Source organism: Zootoca vivipara, chromosome 1, assembly GCF_965207765.1.
Source record: "Zootoca vivipara chromosome 1, rZooViv2.hap1.1, whole genome shotgun sequence".
Classification (NCBI taxonomy): domain Eukaryota; kingdom Metazoa; phylum Chordata; class Lepidosauria; order Squamata; family Lacertidae; genus Zootoca; species Zootoca vivipara.
Genome location: NC_142582.1, coordinates 33,083,143 through 33,103,856, shown reverse-complemented (window position 1 = coordinate 33,103,856; position 20,714 = coordinate 33,083,143). Strand labels below are relative to the sequence as shown.

At 43.9% G+C, this 20,714-nt stretch overlaps 1 protein-coding gene and 1 long non-coding RNA gene across 3 annotated transcripts in view; one reads left to right on the top strand and one right to left on the bottom strand.

Annotated features, from left to right (window-relative positions):
* LYPD6 (LY6/PLAUR domain containing 6) overlaps positions 1–18,100 on the top strand; it is a 56,959-nt gene extending 38,859 nt beyond the window's left edge. For both annotated transcript variants that reach the window (XM_035131383.3, XM_088661599.1), the window contains exons 3-5: positions 5,443–5,541; positions 11,541–11,671; positions 13,768–18,100. In XM_035131383.3, coding sequence (XP_034987274.1) covers positions 5,443–5,541; positions 11,541–11,671; positions 13,768–13,929 — 392 coding nt within the window. In that variant the 3' untranslated portion in view covers positions 13,930–18,100. The remainder of the gene's footprint in view (positions 1–5,442; positions 5,542–11,540; positions 11,672–13,767) is intronic.
* On the bottom strand, positions 17–12,756 carry LOC148687523 (uncharacterized). The gene is made up of 3 exons (XR_015948045.1): positions 12,630–12,756; positions 8,986–9,052; positions 17–224 (listed from the first exon to the last, which is right to left on the bottom strand). It is a non-coding gene; the product is annotated as an uncharacterized LOC148687523 (long non-coding RNA).
* Positions 18,101–20,714: the final 2,614 nt, after the last annotated feature.

Genomic DNA, 20,714 nt, shown 5'->3' with positions numbered 1-20,714 from the left:
GAAGCTAACAACAAGCTCTTTACAAACAGCATTTATTTTATTTTTCGTTTCAGATGTCAACTCTAAAAAGAAAAAAAAAAGCCATAGACATTCCCCCAACAGAAGCACAGAATCTTAAAATAATGAAAACAATTGATTAAGTCATTTCAGTTATTGAACAAAAGTGTTGCTCCACAGATCTTGAGTCTGCGTTTCTTGAGTCCGAGCCTTCCTATTTCTCTCCACTGTAAACAGTAAAAGAAAGCAGAACTGTAAAAAAGCCAAAAATGCTTCCAGAAACGCCATATTTACTATATCTGCTGGCACTGAAGTGGCTCATAGGAACAAATAAAATGCTTAATGTCTCTGTTCTGCCCTCCACCCAATGAAACAAGCCCTATGAATCCAAAACAGCTTCTGAGAACAAGGTTGCTACCAATGCAAACAGCAGCAATTACATAGATCTTGTAAATAATGAAAAAAGGTGTTATATGGAATGGTAAAACGTATCTAACAATTTCCCACTTCCCCCCTCCCCTTAATGGCCTGGTTCAGCAAGCTCAAGCCTCCTTCTTGGGCATGGCCCACCCACAAGCCAAAGTTTGGAAATATCTGCTTCTTGATTTAAAACTGGAGTTTACTTTATATTTCTGAACTGGGAACTCTGATTAGTCTAAACAAGCCAGAATCATAAACCATGGTAGGAATTCAATGTTGTGCATTTCTGCTTGTCAGGTGTGCTTTTTTTCTTTCTTTCTTGGCCTGCAGGGTGGGAGTGGCGGACGCAAAACCCAGGGGAATAAATGGAAAACCTTATTCATATTTTTAATCCAGAGTGAGCATGCAAGTTGTCCCAGAATCATTGAAAAGGAGCAGAATGAGCTTCTGCATGCAGGCAGGACAGAAAAAGCAAATGGCTTTGTATACATTACATACGTTGCATGCAATCTTACTGTCATCTGTGGTCTCTTTCCACCCTCCTTGCCTTCGCTGGTCATGTTAAATAATAATAATAATAATAATAATAATAATAATAATAATAATAATAATATTTTATTATTGATACCCCGCCCTTCTGACTGGGTTTCTTCAGCCATTCTGGGTGCCTCCCAACAGAATATTAAAAACACAATACAGCATTCAACATTAAAAACTTCCCTAAACAGCAGGGCTGCCTTCAGATGTCTTTTAAAAGTAAGGTAGTTGCTTATTTCCTTGACATCTGATGGGAGGGCGTTCCACAGGGTAGGTGCCACTACCGAGAAGACCCTCTGCCTGGTTCCCTGTAATCTCACTTCTCGCAAGGAGGGAACCGCCAAAAGGCCCTCGGCGCTGGACCTCAGTGTCCGGGTTGAACGATGGGGGTGCAGATGCTCCTTCAGATATACTGGGCCATTGCTTCTTCCTGCTTTTATCCTGAGCTCTCCCAGTTGGCATGAGCAAACCTTTCCCAAACATTCCTTAGTTGGCAGCCCAGCCACATCTTTCTTAGGTAGTATCACTGTCCTAATTTGTATTAAATTGCATTTATAGCACCTTATTGTGTTGTTTGTTCTGCATTCTGTTGTATGCCACTGTTGTTTTGACAGGTAGGTGGTCTGTCAGTATCATAAAGCCAATAAGCACACACATTTTAAGGCTGGCTTACATTTTCACAGGTGGTTTTTAAAAATGATGCTTGCACAACTATAAGCAACCTTTCTCCATCTTTCCACCCTTTTTTACTTGCAGCTTCGATTTTGTTTTGAAACAAAGGCACAAAGGTGGGGTGGGGAGTTGATTTCTGCTATTTTCTTTCAGTTTGGCACCACTAGGTGCTTTCCTGTTGACCAAGAGAGTGGATTGCAAGATATAGTTACAGGCAAATTCTGGGCACTGGGCAGTTGCTTTTGATTTCCTTTAGAATAGTCCTCTTAGGGCACTGGGGCCTTTTGCCCTGAACCACAGTCTATCAGGCTTATTAACTTCTTAGATCGTGAGCCAAACAAATCTCGCTCACAGCTGTGGCTGCTGCTTTTTGAAGCTTCCTTTCAGTACAAGGGGGGGGGGGGTAGCAGTAGCGAAGAAAGTACCAAGCACCTCCTGGAGGTGTTTTATTTTTACAGCCCTTCTTAGCTTTGCATGTATGTGTCTCTTGCCTACAGACTGGAGGTATAACATCAAGGAGGCACAATGCTGAGCAATATCTTCCCTCTGAACACAGGAGAGGAGCAATGCTGCCTTTCTGCTTTAGCTCTGTTCTCTTAACGTGCTTAATTCAAGTGTCATAGGAAGAGTTGAAGACTGTGGAATCTGTGCTATTGGTCCAGGTCCCATGAACAAGGTTTCTGCATTCCAGGGGTTGGTAGGTGCTTTTAAAGACCCGGGCCCATGGCACAAATATACATAAAAACTGCATGCACTCATTTGTTATATAGATGCAAAAGGAGTCTGATGTTTACAAGGAAAGCTACCCTGTTTAAGCAAAGTTTTCTAAAAAAAATCTCTTTGTGTGTTTTTAAGATGATAAAGGCAGAAGATTCAGAGGCCGATGCACAAAACCTGGACCCTGGGTCCATTTGGACTGCCCCATAACATTGTCCCCCTATGTATCCATGTAGGATGCACGATCCACTCCTTGCTATCCCTGCTGTAGTCCAAAGCAGCTAGCTTTGTTGCAATCCCTGTGACCAAGGCCTGGGTAGCATGTACATCCTACAAGTAACTCGTGACATCTTGGAAAACAGGAGCTTGTTTGGCCTTCATGGGCACTTGAGAAATCTAGATCTGAATGAGCTCCCATTACATGAATAGTATACTGCTTGTACAATACTTACAACAACCTTGCAAAGTGTGGCGGTATTTTTCCCATATTGTGAAAGTTCGGTCACAGTAGATTATCTGTGCCTGCATGCACATCATATATTTAAAAAAGCACACACTCTCCTTTGAGAATCCTGGGAACTGTAGTTTAAGGGTTCTGGGAATTATAGCTCTGAGGAAGTAAACTAAGGTTCCCAGGATTCTTTTGGGAGGGGAGGGCATGTGCTTTACGGTGTGTACACAGCAGAATTCACTATATCCAAAGTATCTTGTCACTTCATTCAGAACAAAAAATATGAAAACTTGGTGTACCAAATTATGCAAATCCAGTTTTTTAAAAGGGGTGTTTGTTTGTTTTTACTATACTGGCACTAAAATTCTGAGCCTTAGCACCAGATTTATGGGTGCTGGAGAATGTAGGCATCAAGGAATTTTTTCTAGGCTTTGTGCAACATAGAAAGACTTCGTTCCCTTCTTTCGTAAGATACTGGTTCATTCTCAGAACACAGGACGGAACTGTAGGAGTGTTTGCGTTCCAAGGCCCAAGGCACATTTTGTAAGCCAGCAATGGTAGTATGATGTATGGAGTTGATATAGGCTGCTTGCCAATGTTACAATCACTGTAACAGGTTTTCATTTTTCCCAGGAGGAAGAAAGCAATCACTTTTGTGATGGCTTCTAGAGAACACAGTAGCAAAAGTCTATATGTTTTCATTTAGGCTTTTCTGAGGTTTGGGTTTGGGGAGACATAATCTGCCAGTGGCTGCGTAGTGAACAGTGTTCCTGAAAAGCAGAGATTAACTGTGATGCTTTATGTTGCTCAAGTAGTTTGAGAAGCAAATTTTGCATTTTTCTACCTCTTTCTTGAAAGCAAACGTAACTCCCACATCTGCACAACAATTTTGTCCCTGTAGCCTAGTCCCCAAATCTCTATTGGCTATGACAAATGTGAGACTATGACATTTACCTCCCACATCCCTTTCGAATGCTATTTATTTCTCTCAATTAACTGGCTAAATTAATATAGAGGGGTCACTGTAGATGCATCATTAGGGTTTAGTTGCAAATGTACATTATCTTTTATATCTGTTTTAATTCTGGCACTCTGAGAACTGAATGCCAGACTAGATTAGTTGTTGTCTGATCCATCAGGTCACTTCTTAATGGGAGATGGAGAAGGTGTTGATAGTTTTCAGCTAGAGCTCCCTAGTGCACACTCTCCCCCAGCCCCACCTGAGCCGCAGTTTCTGTGAATCCCAGAGACAGGAAATTACGGTACTATTGAACCAGTTTAAGGCTACAGTTCTATATACATTTACTTGGGATGTCAGCCTCCTAGAATTCAGTGGCAGTTTGTAGTAGGCATGTATAGGCAGGTCTGAAGTGCAGATATGCAGAGAGAATAAAACGTCACTTTCTGAATACAGGGGCTGATTAGAGTCAGGAGCAATATCTACTGATCCTGCAGTTAGGCACTTGCTGTTGGTCCGTTTCTTGGCTGCACCCTGCTCTGTTGCCTAATCCGGTGGCTTTTCCAAGTTTGCTGCATTGAGGAGGGGTATTTAGATTGCTGCTTCCTCCTCCCTTTCAGTAGACCTTTCTTAACATTATGTCCATCATGTCGGTGGCTACTTGAAAGGCTTCTGAATCCAAAAGGTTAGATTGACGCATGCCTTGAGTGGAATTTCACCCATGGAACTGCCTTGCTGGAGAAAGAAGCAGGGCAGTTGCTTCTCGTAGAATGACATCTAACCAGCCTTCAATCAGCTGTTCCACTTAATATAGCTTATTTGGGACAAGGAAGGTCTGTGGGAAAATCAGGCGCACAGCTGGGGATCTATGTAATGTTTCTCCTGGAGTTGCTCATGTAATTGTATAGCCAAGCTGCTTTTCTCTTGCTTTGCAGTTGGAGGTTCTGGTTTGAAAATTTCGAAGAGTGCTATAAAATGGTGAAGCATTTTGGGGTACATATGATCTGTTAGGTTTGTTTCTTTTTCTAGTTCAAGTTTCTCTCTTTCACCTTCTGTTCTTGTTGGGCACTTTTTGAACAGGAGGTGCTGCTGCTGTGGTGTGCTTCTGTTCAATACAAACTCCACCTTGATTTGGATAGTGGCTGAAATGGCAGATCTGGCTCCGTACCCCAAAAGATCAGCCCTTTCAGTTACTATACAAACTGGTTCTCGGAGGCACAATCCCCAGCGCAGGAACAGCAGCACAGTGCAGCTTCAATGTGTTGATCTGGGGCAGACAAAAAGGCACCATGTTATTTTTCTAGAAAAAGAGGTGCCGAAACTCACCATGAACACCTTCCTCGGTCTCTTCTGTTGGCAATGGCACCCACCTGAGAGGTTCCGGAACTGAGTTCCAGCTGAAAATAAGCCCTGGCTACCCATGCCATATATTATTTTTCTTCAGCCAAGAAAATACTGTTCTTGTTTTGGCTTGACATTCTTTTTCATCTGAAGGTTTTTCTGAGGTTAAATGGCAAGGAAGAAACATGGAACTCCAGATCACATCACCGATAATGTTCAACTTTTGTGTAAATCTTGTACAAACTTTTGCCACCGTTTGTTTCTATTCTCACCCACCCCTTTAACACCATCAATCCATTGGGAACATTGTTTATGTAGCTGTGGCTTTTTTGTTGTTGTTGTCTTCCAGCTACTCCGTATCCTGGGGGATTTAAGTGTTTCACCTGTGAAGAAGCAGTCGACAACTATGACTGCAACCAGTGGGCTCCAGATATCTATTGCCCAAGAGGTAAATGAGCTGTGTGTTTGCAGTGAAGGTGTTTTCAGAATGTGCGTCTGTCTTAGATGTGGTTGAAATTTGCTACACAGATTCTTCTAGCAGATATAGGCCTTCCTGCCACCTCTAAGGAATTGTACTGAGGACAGAATATTGGCCACCTGTGAATCACTCTGCATCAAAATTTCAGGTGAGCTGGTTTTGCCTGCAGCAGGCATTGTTGTGTCTTTCAGAACACTATGCAAGGCTTCACAGATCAGCTGATCAACAGTTCCCACTCGGCTCAGCCATGTCTTACCTGTCCCACGCCTGACATTCTTTATGAAATGAGGTGTGGGGCAGGAGGCTTGGCCTGGCCAAAATGGCCTGATTAGGCCCACAGTCCAGAGGTTCCTACCCCTGCGGTGCTAGATTTAGCTGAGGGGGCACAAACTAGAGAAGACGAATCATTGAGAAGATTCATTTGGGGCCACCCAATTTTGGGCTTGCTCAAGGTGCTGCACTACCACAGACTACCTGACCCCTGCACCATGGAGTAGGAAGCAGCTTCGATGCCTTTTAAATAACTCCTGTTTTTAATACCATTTTTTTCCTCCTCAAGAGGGAGGGGAAATCTCTGTGTGTCCTATGGAGTGGAGGCAGGCAGCTGCAGAGGTGGGGGAAGACAGAGAAGCGGGCAAAAGGAGCGCTTTCAGCCGCTTCTCCGCCTGCCCCCACCTCTCCTGCTGCCCGCCCTCGCTGCTAGCAAGAGCAGGGATCTAACGCTTCTCTGATCCCTGCTCTTGCTAGCAGCGAGGGCGGGCAGCAGCCGAAAGCGCTCCTTTTGCCCGCTTCTCTGTCTTCCCCCATCTCTGCAGCTGCCTGCCTTCGCTGCTAACAACCAGCAGCATCTCCTCGCAGCGAGAGGCGGGACCAGCAGCTTGAAAGGAGCCCTTCGGCTGCTGCTGCCACCGCCCCTTGCTGAACGCAGCGAGAGGTGGGGAGTGGCTGGGGGCAGGACCTAGCAGCCTAGAAGGGGAGAGCTGTGCTGACGCTGTGCGCAGCACGAGCGGTTCTCCCCAGCTTGCTTTAAAGCCAGCTGGGGAGAAGAGACAGACCATAGCGTCCTCCCCTTCTCCCCAGCTGGATTTAAAGCCAGTGCAAAGAGGCCGGGGAGGAAGGAGGAATGTTTTCCCCCTACCCCTTTGGCAGCTGCAGAGCAGGAATGTGCAGCCCAAAAGCTGCTTTCTCCTCCCCTGAAACCACCACCTCCAGGTTTGAGGCAGAATATTTTTCTTTTCTTTTCTGCCTTTAAAAAAATAGGTGCGTCCTATGGACCAAAAAATACGGTAATCTGGGCATCTTTGTGTCTCCATTTTACTTTTATTTCCAATAGTTTTATGCTATGTTGGCTTGCTTTGAGAGCTGTCCAAAGAACTTCTGTTGCAGGGAGGCTACATACATAAACACAAACAAACAAAACCAATTTCATATTTAATTTATGAAAACCCTAGATGGTTTACAGCTCAAATGTCACATTGCCATCCTATAACATTTCAAAGTACAGTGGAACCTCAGTTTTCGAGGATCTCGGAAGCCAAATGATTTGGAACCAGAACGCCAAAAACCAGGAAGTAATTGGTTCTGTTTTCGAACACGCCTCAGAAGTCGAACGGCTTCCGCTGCGTGTCTTTCCAATGGATTTTGTGGACTGCCCATTGATCCTCGTTTTTTGAACATTTCAGAAGTCAAATGGTCTTCTGGAACAGATTATGTTCGGAAACAGAGGTTCCAGTGTATTCAATACAGTGGTGCCTCGCTAAACAAAATTAATTCGTTCCAGGACTCAATTCGTCCTACGAAAATTTCGTGTTGCGAGGCACCGTTTCCCATAGGAAGGCATTAAAAGTCAATTAATGCGTTCCTATGGGCTCTGGGGGCCTGGCGGCGACAGCGGTACTTGCTCTCTTGGCTCGGGGAAGGCAGGCAGGCGCTTGTTCTCTTGCCTGCCTGCCTTCCCCGAGCCAAGAGAGGTGTGTTCCACCGCCTCACCCGACAGAGCCGGCATTTGACAGGGCTTCTGAACCCCCATCAGATGCGGGCTCTGTTGGGGGGAGAGGAACGAAGGAAGAGAAAGCCCTTTCTCTTCCTTCCTTCCTCTCCCCCTGCCGCCGACAGCTTTCCCCCCACCCCGCCCGACACAGCATGGATCGGAGGAGAAGCCTCCTCCGATCTGCGCTGTGTCGGGCGGGGCGAGGGGAAAGCGGGGCTTTCGGCAGCCAGTGAAAACGTCCCCGCATCAGCGCACTTCGGCTCCGGGTGACGGGGCCGAAGCGGGGACGTTTTCGCTGGCTGCCTTCCCCTTGGAAGCGCTTCGGCTTCAGCTATGTCAGGCGGGGGAAGGGGCAAGCGGAGGACCGGTCCGATCCTCCGCTACTCCTTCCCCCCGCCCGACAGAGGCAAATGCCGTATCTGTCGGGCGGGGGGAGGGAGGAAAGGAGCACCCATCGGATGCTCCGTTCCTCCCTCCCCCCACCCGACAGATCTGAAGTGTGGCGGTGTTTCACCGCTTGCCTTCCCCAAGCCAAGGGGAAGGCAGGCGGCAAAAAGCCCGCGGCTGTGCGGGGGCTTTCGCACTGCCGCTCTTCGACTCCGTCCCCTGGAGCCGAAGCCCGGCGGTGTGAAAGCAAAAAGCGCCCACACCGCTGCACTTCGGCTCTGGGGGACGGAGCCTGCTTTCCCCCAGCCGCCTGGCACACAGCTGGTTGCCTTTGCAGCCCCCACACCGCCACACTTCGGCTCTGAACCCCGGAGCCAAAGTGCGGCGCTGTTTTGCCGCCTGCCTTCCCGAAGCCAAGGGGAAGGCAGGCGGCAAAAAGCCCTGGCAATTTTTCGCTGCACGCTGGACTTTGCAGTCAGAGGTTTCTTTTTCTATAGCCACGCTTTGCAAGACGAAGCGGCGGCCATAGAAAAACTCGTCGTCTTGCGAGGCAACCTCCAATCGCAAAATCCACTCGTCTAGTGAAAAATTCGTCTTACAGGGCATTCGTTAAGCAAGGCACCACTGTAATACATTTCACATACAGTATTCCAAGACAATATTAACCAAATACCAGCAAACAATTTGCAAATAGCCATTCTAGAAGTCCCTTTCTCTGCTTTCACTGCTTCCTGTAGGAGTCCTCTCATCATCCCCAGTGTATTCTTACCCCACATCTCTTTCAACTTGAGTCCGCTCTCAAACACCCTGTGCGTCCACTGCTCCTCTGCCTTCTCTCTCATTCATTCTGACCCTTCACTCCAAAACCTTTCTTCACTTTCAAGCAACTCCCTCCCACCAGCCTATCTTTTATAAACAGATATGGAGGCAAGCTTTCTCCTCAGTCTTATTTCAGACTTCAGTACTTTGGAAGCTGGCCAGCAACATCTGCCGTCCCTTCTAGATCTGTGTAGAACTTCCACATGGTCTGGCCTTACCATTTAATCTGCTGGGATAGATTTGATGACCACAGATGGTGTTGTCGTTCTGCTCCCAATGCCGAGACTATAGGGAAGAAGCAAATTTGTGGAAGCATTTTAATTCAAGTGAATATAGACGCTAGGGTTACCTCATCAAATATGAAGCTGGTAGACACAGAGCAATTAAAACGGCCCAAAGATATGCCTGTTCCGATGTTTTATTCTAGTCCTGCTCAGAGTGTGGCAACTAGTTGGAAGGAAGCAAATGCGGTGGAGATCTAGTTTGAAGGGAGGAAGGGAAGGCAGACACCATGTTTTGCTCCCGCTATGGGAGAAAGATGCTGGGGGAATACTATGCTCTGCCAGGTTGCTTGAAAATGATGCTGCCCATGAAGAATCAAACTGGATTTTCTAAGCACCCAGCATACTTTTCTGAGCAGAGCAAGATGGCAAAGCGGGTAAATGTAGTTTATAGGGAGTTGAAGGACTGGTGTCCTCTTTCTCAAGCTCTTCTAAAATGAATACCCTGCGGATACACAAGAGCAGGCCTTTTCTGTGGTGGCTCTCCATCTGTGGAATGTTCTCACCAGGAGGCTTGCCTGGTATCTAGGTGCCGTTCAAAACCATCCCTCCCCTCGCCCCTGGACTTTGGAGGTTCCCACAGTAATTGCCTGGCAGGGTAAAATGCAGGAATTAGTAGAAATGGCGTACTTAACAAATTGCCTGAGAGGCAAGTCAACGGAAGAATTTATGGAAAAATGGGATAGATACAAACCAGACATGCAAGGGTTCATTGTCTATGCAAGCTTTTGACTGACCTTGGAAAATGGAAGAATTAGGACAAACCTTAACTTCTTACCGTGATGCGCTAGGACAGGCATTCCCATACTGCGGCCCTCCAGATGTTTTGGCCTACAACTCCCATGATCCCTAGCTAACAGGACCAGTAATCGGGGAAGATGGGAATTGTAGTCCAAAACATCTGGAGGGCCGAAGTTTGGGGGTGCCTGCGCTAGGAGATAACAATGTATTAGACCAGTGTTTCCCAACCTTGTGCCTCCAGCTGTTTTTGGACTACAATTCCCATCATTCCTGACCACTGGTCTTGCTAGCTAGGGATGATGGGAGTTGTAGTCCAAAAACAGCTGGAGGCACAAGGTTGGGAAACACTGTATTAGACATTCTTACCAAGTTATGTACATTTATTTCAAATTTAGGACATACATCAGGAATTGACAGGAAGTCCAATGGGGGAAACGGGATAGGGAGGATGGGGAGGAGAGCAAATGTATTTGTATCAGTTGAAATATCTTGGTTTTTTTTTTATTCTGTTGTATCAGAATATTTTGTAAATTTCTTTTATTAGAACGTAGTAAAATATTTAAAAAATGACTTTGGCTTATTAAACCATCTATGGCCTTTTAAACTGGCGGGTGGGGGATTATTGGGGTGTGTGTGTGTTGTATGTTACACATTTTTGTGTTTTTATATTGTAAACTGCCCTGTGATCTTCAGATGAAGGGTGGTATAGAAATTTAATTTATTACTACAATTATTAATACCTTAGATTCCGGCCAATTTACATGAACTTTCAATGTGGGAGCAGCCACACTGCCAAAAGCTGTATCACAAGGAGCTGCTCAATAAAACATAACAAAGTGAGCAGCGGCACCGACTTTTGAAAATATTTCCCAACTTCAAAGAGACATGATTTGGGGCATTAAAGGAGAGTGGCTAATTAGGCTGCACAACAGCTTACATTTTTGGACTCGTGTTTCCATTACTCCCGTGAATTCATTAGTGTAGCTCATAAGCTACCTGCTTTTGATGATTTAGCTGAGATGCTCTTGCCATAGTTAGGCTTCTATTAAAGCTCTTTTGTGTTATCTACTTTGAAAGAGAGCAGGAGCCTTTTACATCTCCTCTCAGTAGGATTGCCGTACATCTGCAAAATATGGGATTTGGAGGCTGGAATCGACTGGGTGGAAAATCTAATCCATCTTTTATCTTTGCCGCAAAGGCTCCACAAGCGGCTTAGACACACAGCTTTTGGATAACCTTTTTATTCTCATAGTCTTATGACTACATTAGGTGAACTATCAAAATACATGGCAAATGATGTACACGCTAGCTAGATCTTAGTCCAAGCCAGAATCGGGTTCACTTACTTCTTAGAGAATGTGAAATCCCCAAAGACATTGAGAGATTGCAGAATAATGGGATGCTGCTAATGAGTAAATGGCTTCAGGATAGCAAGCTTTGAGGCATTGGACTGCACAGTCTAGAGGCTTTTGTTTTTAAAAGAAATGTTCAGTTCATGAAAATGTGTAAGATGTGCAAAATAGATGAAGGCAGAAGTTCTCTTGGAAGCTTCCTAAGATTAAGACTTTGCACTCCATTTCTAGTGTTATGAAAGGGGGGGGGGCTTTTTTCTCTCCACTTTCTCCATGCCACGTATAATTTAATAAACTTCTACCATGTAACCTCTCGCTCGCCTTTGCTCTAAGCCAAAAAGCCCCTACGAAACCTCTTACAAACTGGAAAAATACAAAACCTTTTTTTCCCCCTGGCAGCTACACGATACTGCTATACTCAACACACGCTGGAAGCCAATGGAAAGAGTGTATCTGTTACCAAGCGCTGTGTTCCTCTGGAAGATTGCCTGTCTACAGGATGCATAGATCTCCAGCATAAAGGTTTGAAGGTAAGAAGTGAAATGGACAATCCTTGATCCTAGCTCACTCCAAGCCAGAGCAGATCTTTTTCACACCACATGTGTATCTATCGAACAAAATGGGGGCATTGCCATTTTGGTTAAAAGGTAAAGGTAAAGGGACCCCTGACCATTGGGTCCAGTCGTGACCGACTCTGGGGTTGCGCGCTCATCTCGCATTATTGGCTGAGGGAGCCGGCGTATGGCTTCCAGGTCATGTGGCCAGCATGACAAAGCCGCTTCTGGCAAACCAGAGCAGCACATGGAAACGCCGTTTACCTTCCCGCTGTAGCGGTTCCTATTTATCTACTTGCATTTTTGACGTGCTTTCGAACTGCTAGGTTGGCAGGAGCTGGGACCAAGCAATGGGAGCTCACCCCGTCACAGGGATTCAAACCGCCGACCTTCTGGTCAGCAAGCCCTAGGCTCAGTGGTTTAACCACAGCGCCACCTGGGATTTTTATGGATTTTTCTTTTGTATTCAGATAGGCTCCATTTATTAAGCATTGCATAAAAGAAGGAACTGAGGTGAGGATTGTTTCCACCCCAAAATTAAGTAGGCATATTTGCTATTGAAACTGGATGGTTGTAAGTAAGCATTTATCAAGGGGAAGTTTGGGGAAATAGAAACCCCATGACCCATAGGCTAATCCTACATACAGTGCTTTTTCCTTAAAAAAATAAATAATATTTAGGGGTACTCTCATTTTCCTACTCATATTGAAATCCTGCCCCTCAATGAGGCCAAACTTAGATTCACAAAATGTTTAGGGGTATGCATACCCCTGCGTCCCCCCAGAAAAAAAGCACTGCCTACATATGCTTCTCAACTATTATATGGGTGCTACCAAGATGGTTTTATGCTTGTAAGTTAACTTTTGGAAGTGGTTACCTGCAATCATGTGAATAAAACTGGTTCATTTTTAAAACACAGAAATATTGTACATACCAATCATAACTTCCATGGGGTTCTTGGGTGATTTTCTCCAAAGTTCACAACAGCTGGCCTTTTTTTCCTTTTGAAATTTGGAAATGATCTGGAAACAGATGAGGTCATTTTCGTTATTAATTTCTTGAGACTACAGTGGTACCTCTGGTTGCGAATGCCTGTGGTTGCGCACATTGCGGGTTACGAGCTCCAGTAACCCGGAAATAGCCGCTCCCGGTTGCGAACTTTGCCCTGGGATGTGACTGGAAATTGCACGCCAGAGAGGCATGCACAGTGGGAGGCACGCTTTTGCTAATGGCGCCTAAGGTTATGAGTGCTTTCTGGTTACAAATGGACCTGCGGAACGGATTCTGTTTGTAACCAGAGGTACCACTGCTTACAGGAATTTTGTATTATGGAAGTTTTGGTTATCCTTACTTTTCACACCACACTATAACTCAGCTCCAAAAAACTATTTTGGGCATGGTAGCAGCTTCTAGAGGGGTAACACTTTCTACTTCAAGTTGCAAGTGGGGATTGCATTCAGCTGAATTTTCTCCCACCCCGAAAGGTCTTGGGCACATCCAATGGGATTGTTAAAAACTTGGCTGTTTTTTCTTAAAAAAACAAAACTTCAAGCCATAAACCCAAACGGCATACTAAAGTCCTTCCTAGTTCCAAAAGTGTTTTGCCATGAGACAAAGAGGACCTTTGCTGTGGATGGATAAAAATGGAACAACAGGCAGATAAAATATTAAAAAATTAAATAATTGTCCAGTGGCACCTTAGAGACCAACTAAGTTTGTTCTTGGTATAAGCTTTTGTGTGCATGCACAGGAAAGCTTATACCAAGAACAAACTTAGTTGGTCTCTAAGGTGCTAATGGACAATTTTTATTTTTTTTAATATATATTTCGACTGTGTCAGACCAACACGGCTACCTACCTGAGTCTGGAAACAGGCAGATAAATTAGCCCTTTCCTGCAACTTCTGTAATCTAAATTTCCATTTTATTTTATACTTCCATTATCATTTAAAAACCAACCAACCAACCCAAAACCTGGAACTTGGAGTGTAACATGTAGTTATCACAATTTGATGAAGGTCTTTTCACATATGGAGCAGTTCTCTTGACCAATACTTTCCCCCCTTTTTCTAGGTCTGCACTTCCTGTTGTGAGGGAAACATCTGCAACTTGCCGTTACCCAGAAATTCAAGCGATGCCATATTTGCAACAACAACTCCTATAAACCACACACAGAGACATTTGCAAAGTGTACCAGTCATAATGGCATGCCTCCTGCTAGTTTTTGCTACGTAGACATCCCAGGATAAAGTGCCACTTACATATTGAGAAAAGCATTCAAGGATGAAAGTATTTATGAATACATATGACTTTAATTTAATTTATGTTTTTAAACCTTTCTTTCTTAGTGACATTTCTAAACTCAGCTGTCTTGAATTCCTTTTAGCCTTGGCTGGTTAAAAAGCCTTTGTTTTAATCTGTGTCTTTGGTTTTAGAAAAAAGGAGGACAGAGTTTTGTTTTAACTCTAATACTTTGAAGGAAACCTTTTGGAAGCAAAAGATTTTGGTCACTGCAAATACTTGATCGAAAAGGTATATTTCTTCCTAAGTAGTAGCTTTCGACTTCTGAAGGGAATATATCTAGAGTTTTCTACATAACAGTAATACCAATTAAAACCAGGGCTCCCCAGTGAAGCCACTCCACTATGCAAAAAAGGCTTTTGATTAATCAGCTGACAGCACTAAAGAAATATTAGTTGATTGATCTTTCTAGTTTGAATAAACTGCATACGTTATTGCATATGAATGAAAAGATCCTCTTGAAGGAAAAGCATTCTTGGTTCATGCATTTATGGAAAGCACGTACCAGCTTAGAAGCATTTCCTTTTGTGTGACAAAGGAAGTCCATGTCCATGGCTCTTCCAAGATGGTTCCTGTACCTTCTGCTGGGTCAATGTTTTGTTTTCTTTTTTTAAAAAGTAGCATTTTCTTTCACATATCCGTTACCCAGTTAATTTGGGTCATTGTTTCAATACAGGCCTGTTTTAGGCACGTCTGATAATAATAATTTATTATTTATACCCCGCCCACTCTGTGTGGCTCCCAACAAAACATTAAAACCACAATAAAACATCAAACATTAAAAACTTCCCTAAACAGATGTCTTCTAAATGTCAGATAGTTGTTAATTTCCTTGACATCTGATGGGAGGGAGTTCCACAGGGCAGGCACCACTACCGAGAAGGCCTTCTGCTTGGTTCCCTGTAACTTCGCTTCTCACAGTGAGGGAACCGCCAGAAGGCCCTCGGTGCTGGACCTCAGTGTCCAGGCAGAACGATGGGGGTGGAGACGCTCCTTCAGGTATACTGGACCTGGAACGCCACCCCTGTGCAAACGGGGAACTGCCTGTATTTCAAAAGACTTTTAATTAAGACTGCTGTCCTGTATACACTTCCCCAAGAGTGAAGCCCATTGGACTCAATGGGGCTTTCTGAGTAGAGTCCTGCACACTCTGTGTGTACCTCTCTGATCCAGTGGAGCATTCCTCTGAGTAAACTTTTCCAGGAGGGCACTGCACATGTTGCAAACCCAGTTTTGATGTGCTTACAGATACATCCCCATTTCCTTTGTGGATCTGCCCCTGTAATTGATGCTGGTTGTGTGCATTGGAGCCCCTTAAAGTTGCACATTGGGCATCGTTAGGCTGCTGTCATGGGTCAGTAGGACTCACCTACAAAATGTCTATTGAGAATCCGAGTTTGGATCGAAACTTCTTGACAGAGGAACTTTGTGGACAAATTTCTTTTCAGTAAGGAAATGCTTCCACTGAAATGTGTTTTACTAATCCAGACAATACTTTTGACACATGAGAGGGTTTATTTTACATACTAGATCACAGTATTTATTTTTGTAAGACATGATCAGGATTGGTGACATGTTATACAGTGTTCTATTGTTAAGCAGCTATGGGTAGTGCATGGGCTGTTAGTATGTCATGGCAAACCATGGTTTACTGTGAATGTGCAGAATGTGTAGCTCCCACTTCTTTCTTGTTCACTAGTGAGTGGAGGCAATGAGATGTGGTCCTCTGGTGTAACATCAAATCCTAACTGGAGCAAAACACCAGCTAACCTTGGTTCATATGTTGGGGATCATCATGGTTGTGAAGTGGGTATCATGGTGTGTTAACACAAAACAACCATGACTTGCTATGATATGTGTTTTCAGCCTATATGTGACAATGACAATTTTTTAGACTAGTGCTGTGGGGGTGGGGAAGTAAAGTCGAAGCTAAATCAAATATGTGTCACTGCCTTATGACAGTATAAAGGATCAGTGGGATTTTATATACAACGAACAGCCGTGTAATCATGAGTTATAGTGATTTTTATGAGTTGTCTTTGGCTTTTTATTATGTTTGGCTAATGCTGATCCATGGGGACCTGGCACTTTTCCAAGTTACAATGCATATTCATGCTGTAAACCAAGGGGAGGGGGGAGGGGAAAATGGGAATAGAGAACTGTGATCAAATGTATTCTAATAAGGAAGAAATCTTTTCTAAATCCCAAGTGCTTCATAAAAATTTCTGTCCAAAGCAAACAAACCAGCATCTACCAGCCTCATATTCTGTGCTGTGTTTGTAGACACACACCCATATCCTAAAATATTTGTAATGCAACTACTTTATGAAAACATGGAACTCACATATTCATTGCAGGACTTTGTGTGTGATATGTATGTGTATAAATAAATGTAAACCTGCTGCCTCTATTATAAGAACACGCCACACTATCCATTTATGCATCAAGGCGCACACAGGAGTCTGAACTGGAGGCAACTAGCTAGAAATAATTTTCACTGTTTTTTCAGAAGCCCTGGTTCAAAGTCCCATGTACACTGCTAGAGAGATCAGCTGGGAGTCAGATCCATTGGCAGCTTGAGCCACCATGCTGTTGATAAAATTAGTCATGAGGTCCCATTGAAAGCAATGAGATTTATTTAGTTGTGTGACTAACTTACGTTATTCTGCTAACAGCCAGCAGGGATAAATAGGGGTTATTGAAATTTCAAGGAATATATTTGAAAACAAGGTGTCTCCATCCAGTTTTGGTCAATTCTCATTTACTCCATTTTAGAAGTCACCTTGACGCTCGGGAGTGGCTTTTTTGGAGGTGGGGGGCAGTAAAACTCGCCTCCCTCTTGTTGTTCCTGGGATCCAACCCAGCCATGTCCCTCTGCAAGCAATGGCTTGTTTTTTGTTTGTTTGTTTCTTACGTCATATACACTTTAATTCATAACCTCTAATTTCATACACCACAGATCTGACATACCCTTTTCCTGAGGCCCTTTGTAGTTCAAATATCATTGCAATTCAAAGGGATGCAAGACTGACAATTGAGACTGTTCATCCAATGTTGCAGCATACCACTAAAACGGTTGCGATTGGACAGGAAGGCTTCACTTCAGCCAGCTTTTAATCTTCTGTACTGTACTACTGAGCTTGTTTCATAGAGTACCCCTCAACTCACCAAAGTCATGACCGGGGCTGAAACTGTGTGCCAAAATATACGTTCGAATTATATGCTCTTTAAGTCATGTTGCATCAGTAATTTGGAAAGCACTTTCCGTATTATAGAAATGTGAAAGGATTACAAGGCACTTAGAAGTTATCTTCATACCACACTTGTGCACACACCATATGGAGGCAGATAGCAATGGCATCCCTGTGTGCCCTCTCCACACCACCGCTATGAAGTAATACAGCTGCTCATGCGACTAGGGCATATGGAGAGTTTCTGCACCGATACGGCACCATTCATGGCAATGGCTAGCATGAAACAGGAGAGTGCCATCCTACACATTAAGAGTGTAGAGAGCACCTCATGGGGATGCTATTTTAAACAGTCTCTATGTGATAGAGCTGGTCTACATGTTAATCACTAAGAGAATTGTTCGCATTGTGTCTTACAAAGAGATGTGTTGCATACATTGTGATCTCTGAAAAGGTAGTCAGTTGTTCGTTGTTGCACGATTGAACCATGTGGTTAAGCACTTCTTCACAAGCAAGAATGACTGAATTGTCCTGTCCGTGAAATCTGTGGTTATTATAATGTGATATCACTCAGGAAACTTAATATACTGCTTTGTAACCATTGAATTGGACCACACTTTGAAATCTTAATTTGAAAAATGTTGCAGTCTAAGCATGATGGTGTTACTAAATTTGTATTTCTGCATTTGTATTTCATTCTGAATTTTAGATTTTTACGCTGTGGGAAAAAATTATTGAAATGTGTCTAAGTAAAAGCATGATCATCAAAGCCATATTTGTGCAAAATCTCCTGGTTATTATCCTTTCTACTGTTTTTGTAACCTTCTGTGGATGTATTCCCGTGTAAATAGTGCTCAGACTTGTTAATGTTGTAAATTTTGTACATTGTATAAATAAATGATGTTTTAAACATGGCATGTTTGAATGATTTTTCTTTCCGTAATCCTCACACTCTCTTTGACAGTTTTTGTACTACTTAGGTCTAAGGTAGGAGCAGACTTTTAGAGGACATCTGAAGATAGCCCTGTTTAGGGAAGGTTTAATGTTTAATAGATTATTGTATTTTAATACTTCTGCTGGAAGCCGCCCAGAGTGGCTGGGGAAACCCAGCCAGATGGGCGGGGTATAAATAATAAATTGTTGTTGTTGTACAAATATAAAGGTAAAGGGGCCCCTGACCATCAGGTCCAGTCGTGTCCGACTCTGGGGTTGCGGCGCTCATCTCGCTCTATAGGCCGAGGGAGCTGGCATTTGTCTGCAGACAGCTTCCAGGTCATGTGGCCAGCATGACAAAGCTGCTTCTGGCGAACCAGAGCAGCACACAGAAATGTTGTTTACCTTCCCGCCGGAGTGGTCCCTATTTATCTACTTGCACTTTGATGTGCTTTCGAACTGCTAGGTGGGCAGGAGTTGGGACCGAGCAACGGGAGCTCACCCCATTGCAGGGATTCGAACCGACGACCTTCTGATCAGCAAGCCCTAGACTCTGTGGTTTAACCCACAGCGCCACCTGGCAGAGTAGCAACTAAGACCTGGTGTTTGCTCATTTATTTAAAAACATTTATACCTCTACAGGCACATACCCTCCACATATGGTGAGAATGCCCCCAAATCCAACCTTTCTGGACAGCCATCTTACAAGAAATAGGCAAAATATCAAAACAGATATTGGAACCCGCCCCAGAACCAGCCCTATTGAATATTTTCCAATACAATAATGCACACTCACACTATAAAGAGCTCATAGCCCACTTAACCACAGCAGCCAGAAGCACCATAGCTAGACACTGAAGAGACTTGTCAGGAGTGAACATGGACCACCACTGGTATCAAATTTTATGGGGAAACAGCCTTACTAGAAAAGCTAACCTACAGACTGACATGGGGACAAATAAAAGAGGATGCCTTCACCCTCCCCCTTTATTACATACACGGCCCGAAAAGATAACAAAAACCCACCAATAGCATGTGAATCAATATGGCTAACTTGACTCAACAATACTCCCCCCCCCCACACACGCAAAGAAATATTATTGCAGTCAACTAGATAAATAGGAACCACTACAGTGGGAAGGTAAACGGCATTTCCGTGTGCTGCTCTGGTTTGCCAGAAGTGGCTTTGTCATGCTGGCCACATGAACAGGAAACTATACGCCGGCTCCCTCGGCCAATAATGCAAGATGAGCGCGCAACCCCAGAGTCGGACACGACTGGACCTAATGGTCAGGGGGGTCCCTTTACCTTTTTAAAGACAGCCAACTATGCCTTGCCCCCAGCAACTTCTCTCACTGCCAAGGTATGTAACAAATGAATAGAAAAAGAACCTACCCAAGTGAGGCTGACACCTACACTAAGTAAAAGAATGTAAGCTTTACCACCCTCCCCCTCTCCCCCCTTCTCCACCAACGTCTACTGTATACAACATTAATGTCTCACATTGAATGCAACTGATCAATAGAAATGATTCTATGGCCTGTAAAAAGAGACAACGCACGTACTATTGTAACCCAAGAAAATCTTCAATAAAAATTATTAATATTTGACAAATCTCTAAGTGACGGTACCCACCATGTAGATGTTAAACAGCACGGGGGATAGTACTGAATCCTTACAGAAAGCTCCAAGGGCAGAGCAAAACTTGCAAGCACCACTATCTGAAAATGGCCATCCAATTAGGATTGGGAGCAACTCAAAGCAGTGCCCTCTACCCCAGCTCAGATAGCTGCTTCAGAAGGTACCATGGCTGATGGAGTCAAAAACTACAGAGAGAACAGTGAGAATAGACAGGCACCCACTCCCCTTGTCTCTGTCCCAGCAAGGGTCATCATGCAAGGTGATCAATGCAGTTTCTGTGCCAAAATTGGGCTTTAACTCTAATTGAAATGGATCTAGAACATAAGTCTCATCCAAGAAAGCCTGGAACTGGTCCACATCCAATGAAAAAGATGGATGCTTGCTTTCTTTTTTGTAAATATTGTGCTCCTACAATTTATATTAATGGCTACAACCTGAGGAGAGTGATTTCAGCCTAGCCCAAATACTGTATTACCATTAACACCAGAATAAAAAGAATGCTGGTTGGAAAAATGCTGTAAAAGAGTGTGGCCTCCACAGAGAGACAATTCTTTGCTCGGCAATGATTTTTTGGAAGCAAACCAGAACATTCTGCAGGAAAATGCTAATATATTCTGGTTGGCATCCAAAAACTGTCCACAGATAGATCACAAAGCAGCTCAACCAGCTTAAAATATTCCGCTCTCCCTGCATTGTAGAGTTAATGCATAACACTGGGGAAACATAAGATGCCAAAAAACATGTGGAATTGATCAGTGCCCATTCTTGCCTGTCGGCCTTAATTTGGCATTTCAACTCAGAGTCCCAAAAGGGAGGGAGGTCCCCCATCACTATTCTAGAATTGTTAATAAATTGTGCAAATGGATAAAATGGACAGATGATTAAATATACTATGTAGTTAATGAAAGCAGTTTCTCCATCGCATATATGCACACTTGGAATATACAGCACTTT